The following is a 15,332-nucleotide window of genomic DNA, read 5'->3' on the forward strand; positions in this document are numbered from 1 at the left end:
TGTTAAAGAAACGAAATATTGGTGGCGTTACTACCGATAAACGGAAACTTCCATGGTAAGTGAGTTTAAAATTATTTTGGTGCACGGTAAGTAGTGCTCTCTAGCGGCGAGTGTACGAGGCTCGTAGAAACATCAACGTGAATTGTAAACGGCGTCCAAATTTACATAGAATGACAAGAGGTTTAGTCTAGTTGTCTGCTTGGTGTAGATGATGTTGTAGTTAACCTTATTTAATCTTTCAGTGTAAGTACAGTCGGTTGGATAAGGCGTAAAGATATAGCCTTAGGTAAAGGTAAAAGAATAAGAGTACGCGATGGAGAACAGATCCGAAGATTTAAAAACGAACGAACAGATCATCGAGGAACTTACGAAAGATCTAGAAAGTTCTTGCATCAGAATAGATGAAAACTACTCGGCATCGAATGTCAGTACGGCGAAATCAAAGGCTGTGAGAACCAGCAACCAATTGGACAATTCGAACGAGCATGTAGAAATAAGTAGTGGCAACGAAGAGCGTGAAACGGAGGATGAATACGCTGGAGATCGTTCAACAGAGTTTATAGACGAAGAGTTGCTGAAGGATAGAGAATTAAACCTCTCTGAATCTGATAAAGAAGTTTGTATATCGTTCAACTATAACAACTATAATAATAAACTGATCGATTGGTACCATTCGGAATCTGTGTATTTTCAGAGGCTTAGAGACGATGCGGAGAAACATAAGAATAAGGGGAATGATTATTTTAAAAGCGGAGAGTATAAAGAGGCGATATCTATGTACACATTGGGAATACAAACTTGTCCATTAGCCTATAGCAAAGAGAGATCCATTTTGTATGCCAACAGAGCTGCTGCAAAATTAAAGTGTTTGGTAATATTGCTGTTTATATTTAAAGATTTTTAATCAAATTGTACTATTTACTTAATGTGGTACTACTTAAGCAGGAAAGGGAATCTGCGATAGCAGATTGTACAAAGGCTATAGAATTGAATCCTGGTTATGTAAAAGCGTACATTAGAAGAGCTCAATTGTACGAACAGGAAGAGAAACTAGATGAAGCTTTGGAAGACTATAAAAAAGTCCTAACGTTTGATTCTAGTCACACGGAAGCAAATTATGCGGTTCGGGTAATTAATGGGAAACAATCTCATTACCTTTTGTAATATTTGCAATATTGGTATGTTAAATGTTTTTTCTGTAGAGACTACCTCCGTTGATTAATGAAAGGAATGAAAAACTAAAGACAGAAATGCTTGGAAAACTGAAGGATTTGGGAAATATGGTTTTGAAACCTTTCGGTCTTTCCACAAATAATTTCGAACTACAAAAGGATCCCAACAGCGGTGGTTATTCAGTGAAATTTCATCAGAATCCTAGTTAATACGTTAACCGTAGGTGTACGTTGCATATAAATGAACATTGAAAGCTTGTCGCGAAATATTTATAAGTACTTTATGTAAATTCTATTCGAATGCTTGTTATAATAAAAATCTAAGCATTACGATACGTATATATGCATATTTAGAAAAATATATTAGATCGACGTTTTTACGGCAACCTCAAAAATAGAACTGTCCGATTTATCACGACACGAAGTTGGCTTCTTTCGTTCTAGATTGACGCATCTTGACAATCTTAAACATTGTTTGTATAACTCACGATATTATGATCAGTTTTACGATCAGTTTGTACGTGATGCATGTTATTGTTCACGTTTATCGAGGGAAAGAAGAAAGAAATACGAATTAAGCCCTTTCGTCCCTAAATTCATCTTACTTGGCATTTAATCACGCTTGTCCCTGTTTGTTACAGTTATCTATATAGTCTGTTAAAGTTTCGACACGATTTATTCAATCGCCGTCAGTTTTGTTGTTTTTTTTGTTCCTTTAACGTTAGTTTTTTTTTTTTTTTTTGTCTAGGCGCACACGCATTTCCACGTGATACATTTAGCAGCAAAGAAAATTTCAAAGAAGGTCAAAGGGAAAAGGGGAGAACCGTTTGCGTGTGGCGAGCGTGTGTGCATTTATATAGGAGGGGATAAGTCCTGTACGCGCATGTGTGTAAATCAGACGGCTTGTGTCGGTGTAGAAAGCGTGAGAGAAAGAAAGAGAAAGAAAGAGTAAAGGGTGGCGCCGGTTTGCAAAGAGGACAGACGCTATGAAGGGAGGTTCCATTCGCGAGGATCAGAAACGTAGTGAACAGTGTTCGCAGTTGTGCGGCGGTCAACGTTAAACGTTACATCGGTTACGTGCAAGAAAAGATCGTTAAAGCGAACAGCGTATATGTACGTTTAGGTAACGTTATCTCGTACATGCATAAACGTTCAGCGCGTTGAAAAGTAGGTGCATGTTACGGTGAAGTTCAGACAGGACATACAAAGGAACGTAAAGTAAAGTAAGAAGAATAATTGAAGAATCGAAACAGAATATTGGACCGAAGCGATATTATCGGGGGACGAGGAAACAAGGAGAGGGCAAAAAATAAAGACAAGATCAAGGGATGTGATAGCATCGTGTAAAGATTTGTTTGATTTAGGTAAATTACTGAAACGTTTCTTATGATGGTATGAGGATGACCTTCGCGTCAACGTTAAAGTGGTACAACGTTATCGGACGTCGTATTAACTCGAGGGTGGTTCAGTAAGCACGACACCTACGTAACCAAGAAGGTGACGCCTACGTGTCGCGCAAACACACCGTAACACACGACTTTTATGCAAATCAATAATTCGAGTACGACACAGTGATAAAGTTTATCTCAATTTTGTAAAAATATACAATCCGGTTGTTGTTGAACAACAGTTGGGGAAAGGACAACGACAACGAGATTTTAAGAGCGCAGCAACGATATCGACGGCAGCCTAACACTCGACAGCGAGATTTTCTTACGCACGACAGAAGCGAAAATTTGCATGCAGTCGAGTGTAAAGGTAAATCAAGTGCCTTCGATCTCTTAATATATATATATATATATATATATATATATATATATATATATATATATATGTATATACATATATATATGTATATACATATATATACGGCTGTGTAAGTGGGTCTCTAAGAAGGGTGAAAGGCGAGAGTGACGTCGAATACTCTGGTGAATAATGTGTAACGTTTCGGAAAAACAGGTAAGCCGTATTGTAAATTATAGCACACGTCTGTCCGTCGTTGATCCCTACTTATAGTTTAACCGATTGCCATGACCGTAAAATTGGGTCATTTTTACGAGTATTTTGTTTTAAATCTTTTCTTCTAAATAATATCACGTCATATCACATATCATCGGTACGCGAAAATAGATAAATATAGAGTAACGATTCGGAAGGGAATCCCGTTTTTCTTTTCTCCCACACCTGTGTCTCCTCAAATATACCAAAAAGTGTAATATATATTTATATATTTATATTTATATTATATAATATTTCATCTGTTTCGTAGTTGAAAACTATTTCTCGATGCAAAAGGTGGTGGTGGTCTTTACGTATCGGACTCTTTCTCGTGTACATGTTGGCTCAGTACATCACCGCTACGGAAGTATCAGTCGAAAAGGAACCGTTTACGCAACCGAGTACTACGGAACCGACAAAAGAAATCACCACGTACTCTAACCCGGAATCGTTCGCTGACGAGACAGAGATGAACATCGAACAACAAATGAACGCAAAGAAGAAAACGTTGCTGTCAAAGGACACCGTAACGAGAGAAAAGGCGGAGAAAGCCGAATCGAGGACGCGGCAACAGACAACGATAACGAATGAAGAAAAATCGGAGAATTTACGTGAACAGCCAAGGGAAGAGTCGCAAACGAAAGCGCCTAGTCCGAAGAAAGAAATCGCGACGACTTTAACGAAGAACATACCAAGAAGTACAACGGTGAGCACTGTTAACGCGACAACGAATCGATCAAGCTCGATTGTGATTAATGCTTAAATAAATATCGGTTATTCGAGATTGTAGGTGATCCCAGTAACGACTACGATGAGGTACGAACGTGCAACGTGGAGACCCCGAAGGGAAAATTGTTCACCGCCAGCTATCGAACAGTTTCCGCGACCATTGATGGGCCCGGAAGCTAGGAAACACGGTGGACTGATCATTCATATTTTGGTCGCGATTTACACATTCCTGGGCCTTGCTATTGTTTGCGACGATTACTTTGTCTCCAGTTTGGATAGAATTTGCGAAGGTAAGAGACAATTGTTTTTTTTCTTAATCAAACTTTTATCTCTTTCCCTCGTTTCCCATGCCATTTTTTGACACTGCTTATTCGATCGGTTCGGAAAATGATAATTGAAAAGAAACAAAATTCTGAATACGTTAACGTTACGGAAACTTGTTACGTTATAAAAGCGGGTAGTCGAGAAACCGTAATCGACGTGTGATCCGTGGTACATAGCCGTATCTATTCCGCGAGTCCGTATCATGTTCGTACAGATGACGTGCAGTCTATGTTCCGAAATTCATCTGCATAAAAATAATAGATTTCCAATAATGTGGAGTGTATAGCTCTATTCGAAAATGGCGAACGAAATGAAGAAGGAGAAGAAGAGAAAGAGGACAGGGAGCAGGAGGAGGAGGAGGAGGAGGAGGAGGAGGAGGAGGCGGAGAAAGAGAAGAAGAAGAAAATAGAAAAGAAAAAGTGTTTGATCGATTGAATGTTTTGCACGCAGAACTAAGATTATCACCGGACGTTGCTGGAGCAACTTTTATGGCTGCCGGTTCTTCGGCTCCGGAATTGGCTACCGTGGTGATCGGTGTTTTCTTTGCCAAGGATGATATCGGAGTAAGTATACGAGATCTATGCAGACGATACGTTACGAGAATAACGAACGGTTAATGTAATCGTAGGTGAGCGGTGTGATCGGGAGCGCGGTTTTCAACATAATGTTCGTGATATCGATTTGCGGGCTTTGCACGACAACAGTGTCAAAGTTGAATTGGTGGCCACTTTGTCGTGATTGTTTCTTCTACGCTATATCGATTCTGGTGATGCTCGGCACAATTTACAATGAATCGATATCATGGTAACGGAACTCTTTTATATGAATATTTTGCGATACGCACGTAAACGCACGCACGAACATACTGCTTTCAGGATGGAATCCTTGTTCATGTTGATTATGTACGGTGTATACTGTATCGCGTTGTCGTTCAACGCCAGATTGGAACGTTGGGCGAAATCGTACAATATACCATTTCTACCAAAGGACGACGAACCAGCGGAGGAAAGCGCTCTGGTTAGTTACAGATCGTTGCAAGAAGATCGTTTGTCCTATACCGGGCCGAGTTCACCTGTTACGGATCAGTTTAAAACGCACGAAGGTAAACTCAAGCCCCGCGTATTTATCGAATACGCAACGATTGATCGTTCGTTTGTTTACTTCAGCAGGGGAAACGGTAGGTGGTGGTATCGTATCAGAAACGAACGAGCCGCCAGCCCCGAAACAGCCGGAGTATTATAAAGCGAAAGAGCCAGATCCGAACGAGGTGTCGCCGTTAGAGAAGCCTATCGATGCTAGCAAATGGACTTTATTCACTTGGGGTCTCGTTTATCCGATTCACTTTATGTGCCGTGCAACCATGCCAGATTGTCGGCAAGAAAAGTTTCGCAACTGGTATCCTTTTACCTTTTGCGTCTCGATGGTTTGGATCAGTTTTTATAGCTATATTATGGTATGGATGATCACGATTATAGGTAAGCGAGACTGACGACCGCGTTCCGTTACCTTCCGTAATATTTCCATAGAACGACACTCTGTATGCGTAATTACCAAACGCATTACGTTTGTCCATAGGTAGTACTCTCGGTATACCCGACACGGTGATGGGCTTGACCTTCGTCGCTGCTGGTGTCAGCGTACCTGACGCACTCTCCTCGCTGGCGGTGATAAAGGAAGGGCTTGGTGATATGGCGGTGAGCAATGCGGTCGGCAGTAATGTCTTCGATATATTAGTTTGTCTCGGGCTTCCATGGTTTATACAAACTGCGATGATACAACCCGGTTCGCATGTGAACGTCACCAGTCGAGGTAAGATCGAGTGACACCTTTTTATTTATTCTCACTCGAGTCGCGAGAACGAAATTGGCGAACGTAGTAAAAACTGTCTGTCTTCTTGGTTACCGTAACCGGCAGGTTTGACATACTCGACGGTGTCGTTGCTGTCGACGGTAATATTCCTGGTGGTTGCGACTCACTTGAACGGCTGGAAACTGGATCGACGGTATGGTATGATATTGATGCTTTGGTACTTGGTGTTCATAACGTTTGCCTCCCTTTACGAGTTGAACGTTTTTGGCGAAATGAATCCTCCGGTATGCTTCAGCTTGTTCTAAACGAACACGATCCAATTAGAGACACGGACTGCAGCGAAAGCGTGGCAGCTATACGCTTATTGAAAACGATCTCGTTGCACTCGATCTCGTTCTATTGTACACGTGCCACGCTGCTAAAGCATAATGGAAGATTGCGCGGAGAACTGCATCGTACTCTTCTTCCTTCTGCTCCTTCCATCTCCTTTCATTCTTTTCTCGTTCTTTTTTCCTATACACTATTTCCTTGTTTCTCGTTCCTGTTCCTGTTCCTGTTCTTGCTCTTGCTTTTGCGTCCTTACTCTAATTTCTGCTCGAGTCCAAAACTAGAACGAAACGTTGAAGAGGGGAAGATTGCAGTGACAAGGAGAAAAGACTGCAGAATTCAATTTAGCTCCATCTCAAAACGCAATATCTCGCTTCCACTCTACTGTTTCTATAAAATCGATCGAGCGTTATCGCGGAAGGTAAGCTGATTATCGTGCTTGCATGTTTGGAACCACTTAAACGGACAATACATTTATCAGTATTAATAGACGAGTGACTGTCGAGTACTAGATACTAATCTAAAATCGGTAATAACATAGAGCTAATCGATCGATCGAATCGGCTCGTCTGTTTTGCTTCGATTGGTCGATGCGCGTGAAACGTTACACGCCGATGGGCTTGGACAATCGTTTTAATCGATTAAATCCTGTTTCGATTTCGCCTGAAAAAACGCATTACGATATGCGATCGATGGCATTCTTTGGAGACATTTCTTTTAAGCTTTTGCTTCTTCAAACCTGTTCATCTTCAGCTGGCTCTTCAGCTAATCTCCACTCGTATCGTGGTACTTTCTTGTTGAAAGTTGATGTTGTATTTTGCTTCCGTTTTACATAAAATCGCTTTTCCTGTTCTCCTTTCATCCTCACTGATATTCTTGATTCTTTCATTACTGATTCTTTTAATCGATCTTCCTCCCAATGTATGATATTTGTTACATGTACTCGTGACAATATTTTCACTTTATTGTCTCTTTTTCTTTACATTTGAATAAATGTATATATAGTAGCGTGCACGAGTTCAAAATTGTCCAGTGAAATTGGTTCAGTTAAGGAAAGGCAAGTGTTTTGAATGATCGGTTCGTGGTGAAATTGAAATCGATGGAAGAAGATGAGAATTGTACGAGGGTAAATCTTCAACGAACGCGAGCAAAAATAAAAGAGACAATAATTAACGCAGCCTTATCCGATGAAAGTATCTACAACATAACTCTGCGCGGTTCTTGAGATCGATGTACCAGGAATAGTAACGATCGGTTTTCTTTCTTTTCCAAAACACCTTTGATCTGTTTGTTGTGTTGTCATTGAACGTAAATGATGAATCGGTTAGTTTCAGCGCGCCGACATATGTTGTGTCAATTGAACGTGTGCTAATCAAATGGAAAACAAGACGTATTCGCGTTCGCGATTTGTCATGTACACGCATGTACTTGAATCCTGTTTATCGCGTACCGCGTGCGTGCGTGCTTGCGTAGAAAAAAGTATGATGTAATATATTTATCAAACTACTGCATTTGAACGAACCATAGCCCGTCGACAGATCGCAAAGGTCGCGCAGACGTTTTAGTGTAAACGCGTATTTTATGCATGTATACGCGTGTTGTATTGATCATGTTTATATACGCGAAGCGTATACAAACGCAGGTACTGTACGCGTGCACGTGCAGCAGACGAATAGACGTTATACATAGTTATAGCTATATATATATACACATTAGATATTGTATGTGTAAGTACATACAGTGTCGTATGAAGATACTTAGATTTATACGATTACCGAACGTTCTACGTGTTTGTTCGCAACTTTATTTGTTACAACTATAATATATTATTAGGTGCTTCAAGCGGATGTACACTGATATTTAGCATTATGAATATCGTAATATGTTCGGTCCATCGATCGAATCGATTAAAGTTACGGTTATACACACACGCACACACACACACACACACACACACACGCTGCAATTTTACCAAGTATTTGATCGATCGATGAAAAACGGAAACCAAGTGTTTTTCATATGAACACACGCATTGAAAATGTGGTCAGCGATTAGGGTGGGTACCAACAGGATCGCATCTCGAACACGCTTACATTACGGTGTATAGAGTAAATCTCGAATACGCTACTAACGACATTTATTTCTTTCGCGTCTCAAATGAGACAAAGTTTCTAATACATATGAACGTACTAGTGATTTTTCTGAAAGATATTTGCTCATTTAAAGTACACTTGAACAAACTGCTCTGCTATCATCTTATCAACTGCAAGCTATATTTGTGCAATATCAGGTATCGCGTTCGAGATTCGATTGCATTCAGAATTTACGCAAGTACGGAGCAGTTAATTTTTCTGGTTCGTACGAGAAACGGAGACGCGAATGGTTTAAAGCGTGTTTGATCATCACAGAATCGCAGCGAGAATCGAGGTTGTTGGAACGTGCAAAGATAATATTCGTGTTACGTTAACAAGAAGACAATGGTTAAGTTTATCGACTTGTACGACTTGTAGTTATATGTAAAATTTATTATAAATTATTGCGCGAGAAACGGGCCAAATAGATTACTAGGGTAACCAGTAAAATTTTGCAGCCATTTCACTGAGGGCGATTATATTTACGAAAAAAAGGGAAATAGCGATTTCCATGCTCTCGTGTCGTAGAAATCCGAATTCCTTTCCATCCCCCAATTGCATGTTTTTGTATACGTCTCATGGCTGGCTGTACGCTATGCCGTTGATGGACGTCAACGCCCGAAAATTGGTATAAATATAGTCAATCGAAGAGAATACCACCAACGATCTATTAGTAGCGATTAGTAGATTAGATGTTTAGACTGAGAAGACTTTAGTGTGTAACTTCGATCAATTCTTGGGTGCCCTTATAATAGATGTAGCTCATAAATGAGAGTCAATATGCGATGCTATTCGTGCATTCTATGTACGATTAATGAAATCTATTTACCCGTCCTTCGTCCCTATTTGTCGTTCACCAATTTTCGGGCAATGAGCCAACGAAAATTTGATTCGAAGGTATTCGTTACGGCGCAATGTTGTATAACTGCGAAGAAAAAAATTGAACAACCGAAACTTCAACGCGACGTTCAATCGATATCAATTGAGCAGAGATTAATTGTTGATTACTATGACTATAGATTTTATATTGCGATGTAATATACGTACGCGCGCATATATACCTACATATACGCAACACGCACACACATGCATAAATACACATTATATTCGGTACGTACTTATATATTATTATACAAATATACATACTATATATATATATGTATGTATGCGTTTAGCTTAACGATAGGATTCGATGATTATAAATCGTTTGTTCTTCTTCCTGTGCGCGCGATATTTCGGGCCTTTTCGTTGAGTCGATATATGTCCGTGACATACGTTCGTACACCTGCCATTTCCGAGAGGGAACGTCCGAAAAATGTTCATTGTCTCGTTTCAGCTGTTCCGCGCAGCAAAGAGATAAAAAGTAGCGACGGAAGGCGAACCGACGGTATGACAAACGAAGATCGCGTATTGTTTCCACATAACATCGAACGCCAAAACTCATGGTTACTCGGGTAACCGACAGTTAGCATTTCAAACTTATATAGGACCGCCTAGCATTTTATACTCTACGTACAAAAGAAAACAGCAGGATAATGTAGGACGCGTTCGTAATACTTTGTAAGAGTAGATTTAATTTTTGATTAAAATAAACGATCAACGAATGGTACACGTATCCTTTGTACATACGTGTAGAATACGTTCTCGATGATGAATGTTAAAATAAATAGGCGCGCGTAGACAACGAAAAAACCGATACGAATGTACGCGCAATGAAATGCAAATACGAAGCAATGTTGCAGCGGGGAATACTCGAGCATCATCGAATTCATCCCTCTATTGCGATCGACTCGGAGCTCCCTCTGTTACCATTTCTTATCTTGTCGTTTGAAAACTTTCCAAAGAACAGTCTTATATACATACATACATACATACGTACATACCTACCTACCTACCTACTTACCTACCTACCTACCTACCTACTTACCTACCTACCTACCTACCTACCTACCTACCTACCTACCTACCTACCTACCTACCTACCTATCTACCTACCTACCTACATATAGTATATACATATAAACCATCATTACGTCTAGTCATAGCTTATTGCGGCGTTATGTAAATAACTGTTTTACCAAGAAATAAATGCAAATGTGATTATGAACAAATAAACGATAACGAATAAATACACCAAAATATGAATAAACGTGGAGCACGACTACGTGATGGAGGGAAGGGGGAGGAAGGGGGTGGGTGGTTGGTTGGTTGGTTGGTTAGGGCGAGGTTTTTGTTAGCTAATATCCTTGAAAACATCCCTGATTTTTTAACGATAGTCGGTTACGTTTTGTACAATTGTACAGCTCGGTGCCTGAATGACTGTGGTGGTTCGTAACGTGGCTGTCCAATGGGAGATGGATCTGTCTGGTAACGATATTTCTCACTAGGCGGCGCCAGTTACGTGTATCGCATCAGTAAATAAGACAGAAACAGTGAGTATATTTCTCTAACGGTGCACAATAACAATAATGCGATTCGAACGTTGACGTTGCAAATATATTTTTTGTTTCTATTATTCGAATGTGAAACCAAAAGCAGCAGCAAACTCGTTTCGTTTCCCGAGTATCCCTGATTGTATACAATTACTTTTGTTAAAATAAAATTGATATTAATTAACAAGGATAGGAATTTGTTGTTATACGCTGTTTACACCGTGTTTCTCATTGGCTATATTGGCTAGCCTGCAACGTTTACGAAGGCATACGCGTGTATAATACGTGGGCGTAAAGGCGTAAATACACGTATACAGTGTGTACCTCGGTACTGCGAATATGCCAGATTTCTAACCTGTACGCGTAATCTGTCAACGTCTCGTAGACTTTGTGATCTTCGTTGAAGGTACGTAAGTAGCATCCTTGACTTGGGAGAAATTAAAAGGAATTCGATCAAATGCATTTAATATGTTGCTTGTATACACCAAGTTAATTTCGAAGACTATAGGATGGATGCGAGTAACGTGTATCCGCGTAACATAAATTACGATTGTAATGTATGTAAGAGAGATTCGATTGATCGATTCGTTTATTTATGCGGTACATAAAGAGGTATGCGTTCGATAGTAAAAATGAACAAATTCTCCGAATCGGTTTGAACGATCGCAGAGCAGCGGTTCGATCAAACATGGATGGGGTGAAAGTTATCGGTCGGGAAGATAATCATTTCCCGATTATATGTATTATTCGCGTGCGGTCGGTCTTGTTTCAGCATACGCAGGTGTCGTGAAATAGTTGTTCCCGTAACGAAAGGTACACGCTTTCGAACTTCTTTTACCACCCCATGGGTTGAATATAATTTTCTTGTATTGTCCATGCTGTAGAAACTTTTTATCGTGTATCGGGATTAACCTGCAATATCGGTAACAGGTAAGATGTAATCGGGAAGGAACAAGAATTGTTGTTGCGTTGTGTTACGTGTTAATCAACAGTAATTAAAGTTTATTAAAATTTTAATTACGAACCAATCGGTAATGCCGTTAACCTCATCGTTTGTATAATCGTGCTCGTTTGTTTCATTGTAGATTCGAAAGGAAATCGGATAGTGGTAGAGGTTGCGTTTTCTATTCCAGTTTTGATATACGGCAGACATCCCATTTCTCATTTGAACAACAATTTCCCCGTCATACTTGTCCGCGGGCGATACGTCTTGAAAGTAAACGTTAACGATTATTTCGAAAGTGGAATTCGAACTTGAACGACCGGATACGTTATGATACGGGTGCCGTGACTTGTAGACGATACGTAAAGTGTAAAGTATGAAGTAAGTACGCGCGTACTTTATACTACCACCGACCTTTATTAGCGTTGGAAAAGTGTTTGTCGTTGAGATCTTCCGACAGTTGTGAAAATTGTTCTCGATCGGTTGATTGCTCTTTCGCCCTTTTCCCACCCCAGCTGTTGAAAGGTGTCGTCGGTCCAACTTTTCGCATTTTTGCTACCCTTTTAATTCCATTAAATTCATCGACGGCTGTGTCTCGACCGTATCCGTCGTACGTAAGTTTCGTTCGTTTCGTTTGTAAAGCAACATTTGAGTGTGAATATTCTTTCTCTCGTTTATCGATCCACTTATTGGTTGACGGCAGACGTAATTGTCTACAAATACAAGAAATGCTCGATCCGTGGAGGCCTACAGGTCTCCTGTTCACCCATGAATAAAGCCAGGGACTTGCCTTTTCTTGTGAAACTTTTCGGATACCCTTTAGAACCGTTATTCATCGTTAAATAATCGTTAACCGGTCACGACGATGGAATATCGCGTACATAGGTAACTTCTACTCACCTGGTTCCGATTAGATAACTCGAACCATATTCCTCTACCGATTTCCGTTTCCCTCCTTTTCGAAACGATTTTCACGTTTGGGCTTGTTCGCGTTCGATCTTGATTAATATTTACATTATTAGTTCCCTTCGGTCGGTCTGAAACTATGCTATATAAGACTCTCTACTTTGTACGACCACCACACTCCTCCTCGCATGAAAGAATAATAAAATTGTACACGTTACCTATTCTCTTAACCACTCACCTATTTCTCTTAACGATTCTCCTTCCCATATGTCGTTCGAAGACTTTTCGATACGGTTGTCAGTTACTAAATTCTTACTTTCATTTCCCAGCCCAATTATAATTGAGAGAGTGCTCTCGTCGATTTGTGGATTTCCGATGATCGCGCGTATCAGCAGAGAAACCATTGGAAGAAGCATCCACATGTCTGAGTAAAGAAAAAAATCATTTCCCAATTTTCCTTTCGCGCCATCTTACAATATTTTCTTGGTATATATTTGCAAGGTGTGTACGTACGTATATGCGTGTTGCAGCATATACATCCACCCGTGTGCGATATTAAATACACTTATTAACTGCGATATGTACAAAATGCATGCAAATATATGTAGAATGCTCTGATTTTCATAAAATTTTACGTAACGCACGATACGCGGTATATGCAACGAGCCTAAAATTTTTAAAAAATTTTACTTGGAAATGAAACGTTTCCTCCCGCGAAAACAGGAGAGGAAGATTAAACGTTTCATTTAGTAGAATTAACTGTGTAGTACGCGTACATGTACGTGTAAGATTTAATACGAAAATAGAGAGCGAACTGCATGAACTCTGTTCGCATAAAGTCTTTATGCGAAAGCACAATAATTTATGGAAGCACGCTGCAATCTTCTCTATAAGAAATAATCTGCTAATTGTACGCTTCTAGTGAGGTCGCACTATTTCTGTTCCTAGGAATTGGTTATTTATGTATTTTTCTATGTGTATACGCAGACCATTTTATTCTTGTAAATATAGTAAATAAATCTACTAAATAGATTTTAATTTTTCTAATTGCAGTTGGAAAAAAGACTAGTTTAGAAATGCATATAGGAGGATGACGATCGACACGATAATGGTTTTGTATAGGTATATATTTTATTTTCATCCGCCCCGCGGCCCCCTTTCGTATCGATGCTTTTACAATATAATGTACGTAGAGAGAACGGAAGCAAAAGTGCATTTTCGTCAGCATAGGTGTTAAAACAGTTAGCGAACGCTTTCAGCGAACCTGTCATCGTCAATAGATATTTTTGTTCCGAACCATTTACGCTCGATATCTTATTAGAGAAGATGGAGAAACTTTTTCCTTGCAACATATTACACGTTATTTCGAATGATTTTTTAGTTTTAGGGAATTTATTCGTCGCACGTTGTACGAAATATCTATTTTCGATTAATTTTAGTATTTCGTTTTCAACACGTTCGCCCATCGAAACACCTGTACTGGTTACTCATTTATTTATATTGGATGTATTTCACTGTTACCCGAAATGAAAATGGCTACCGAGCGAGTTTGATTAATTCTCGAGATCCCTTTCTCTTCGATCAATTATTGTGCGTTCAGTTAATTCGTTGTTAGACGCATTTGCTTACCTTTGAAACAGACAGCTCGGTGTTTCACCGAATGGGAAGGTATCGGTAATATTCGATGCGCGCGGACTAATTCCTTGCACTCGGACTTCCAATTATTCCTTTTTATTCTATGGAAACCCGTATGTCGACGATACACACTCTGTTTACGCGACGCTAGCGAGTCCCGATAGAATAAGGTATACAATGGCGAGTGAGGATACGCGGCTGCTCTTCTTATACCCGCCACGTGGTTCACTCTTCAGCGCACTCTCCGATTGCTTCAAAAAACCAACCCCCGGTTTTAACACCTACTTTGTCTCCTCTCCTTCCAACACTGTTACGTTTCTACACAACAATAGGTATAGGTCGGTAAATGTATCTGAATTTGTATCTGAATCTTTACCTACAATATAATTTAATTACATACAATACGCTTGGTTTTCTCTACTACCGAGTACATTACGATACATAATATGCATGGAAAGATTGAGGTAGCGTATGTATGCGTTACGGTTAAAAATATGTTTCCCCGTGGTCTAAAATATGATGCGGATCTTTGTTGTAAATTCCTGTCGTCTACTAGCGTAATAATGTGAGACACCTCAAGTTTTCTGTTGATGTGGCTACCGCGAAGGATCGTATATAAATAATGTTGATAAATAATAATGTTGAAAGACATGTACTTACGTGAGACGATCTATGGAGCATCTATGGAGCATCAAGTAGGTGGGTGCATAACTGTAACATGTACGACTTATTATTCTCTTGGATGACAATAATGAGAGAACTTTTGTATGTACTACTGGCATTGCTATTAATTCCAGTCGGTAGATTTATTCGGTCGATTCGTTTCTTCGGAACGTTTAACACTCTCGCGTATCTATGCGTTTCCTCGAGAGCAACAGCAGTTTCTTCGATCTATGGGGTAAATAAAAAATTTCGTGGTACCACT

General features: G+C 39.8%; 2 protein-coding genes across 3 annotated transcripts; both read left to right on the top strand.

Annotated features, from left to right (window-relative positions):
• Positions 1 to 165: 165 nt before the first annotated feature.
• Ttc1 (Tetratricopeptide repeat domain 1) lies at positions 166 to 1,502 on the top strand. Its single transcript, XM_076909188.1, has 4 exons — positions 166 to 616; positions 695 to 871; positions 946 to 1,128; positions 1,203 to 1,502. Exons 1-4 carry the CDS (start codon positions 314 to 316, stop codon positions 1,380 to 1,382), a joined length of 843 nt encoding a protein of 280 aa, XP_076765303.1. The 5' UTR covers positions 166 to 313; the 3' UTR covers positions 1,383 to 1,502.
• A 639-nt stretch (positions 1,503 to 2,141) lies between these two features.
• On the top strand, positions 2,142 to 6,596 carry LOC143432526 (putative sodium/potassium/calcium exchanger CG1090). Of its 2 annotated transcripts, XM_076909189.1 has the most exons (10): positions 2,142 to 2,930; positions 3,054 to 3,131; positions 3,442 to 3,876; positions 3,961 to 4,189; positions 4,674 to 4,786; positions 4,852 to 5,027; positions 5,099 to 5,325; positions 5,390 to 5,698; positions 5,799 to 6,032; positions 6,138 to 6,596. In XM_076909189.1, exons 2-10 carry the CDS (start codon positions 3,108 to 3,110, stop codon positions 6,335 to 6,337), a joined length of 1,947 nt encoding a protein of 648 aa, XP_076765304.1. In that variant the 5' UTR covers positions 2,142 to 2,930; positions 3,054 to 3,107; the 3' UTR covers positions 6,338 to 6,596. The 2 variants fall into 2 exon arrangements, with proteins under 2 accessions (XP_076765304.1, XP_076765306.1); XM_076909191.1 differs by lacking the exon at positions 2,142 to 2,930 and having other exon boundaries at positions 3,033 to 3,131; positions 5,393 to 5,698.
• Positions 6,597 to 15,332: the final 8,736 nt, after the last annotated feature.

The sequence above is a fragment of the Xylocopa sonorina genome, unplaced genomic scaffold (genome assembly GCF_050948175.1).
Source record: "Xylocopa sonorina isolate GNS202 unplaced genomic scaffold, iyXylSono1_principal scaffold0635, whole genome shotgun sequence".
NCBI lineage: Eukaryota > Metazoa > Arthropoda > Insecta > Hymenoptera > Apidae > Xylocopa > Xylocopa sonorina.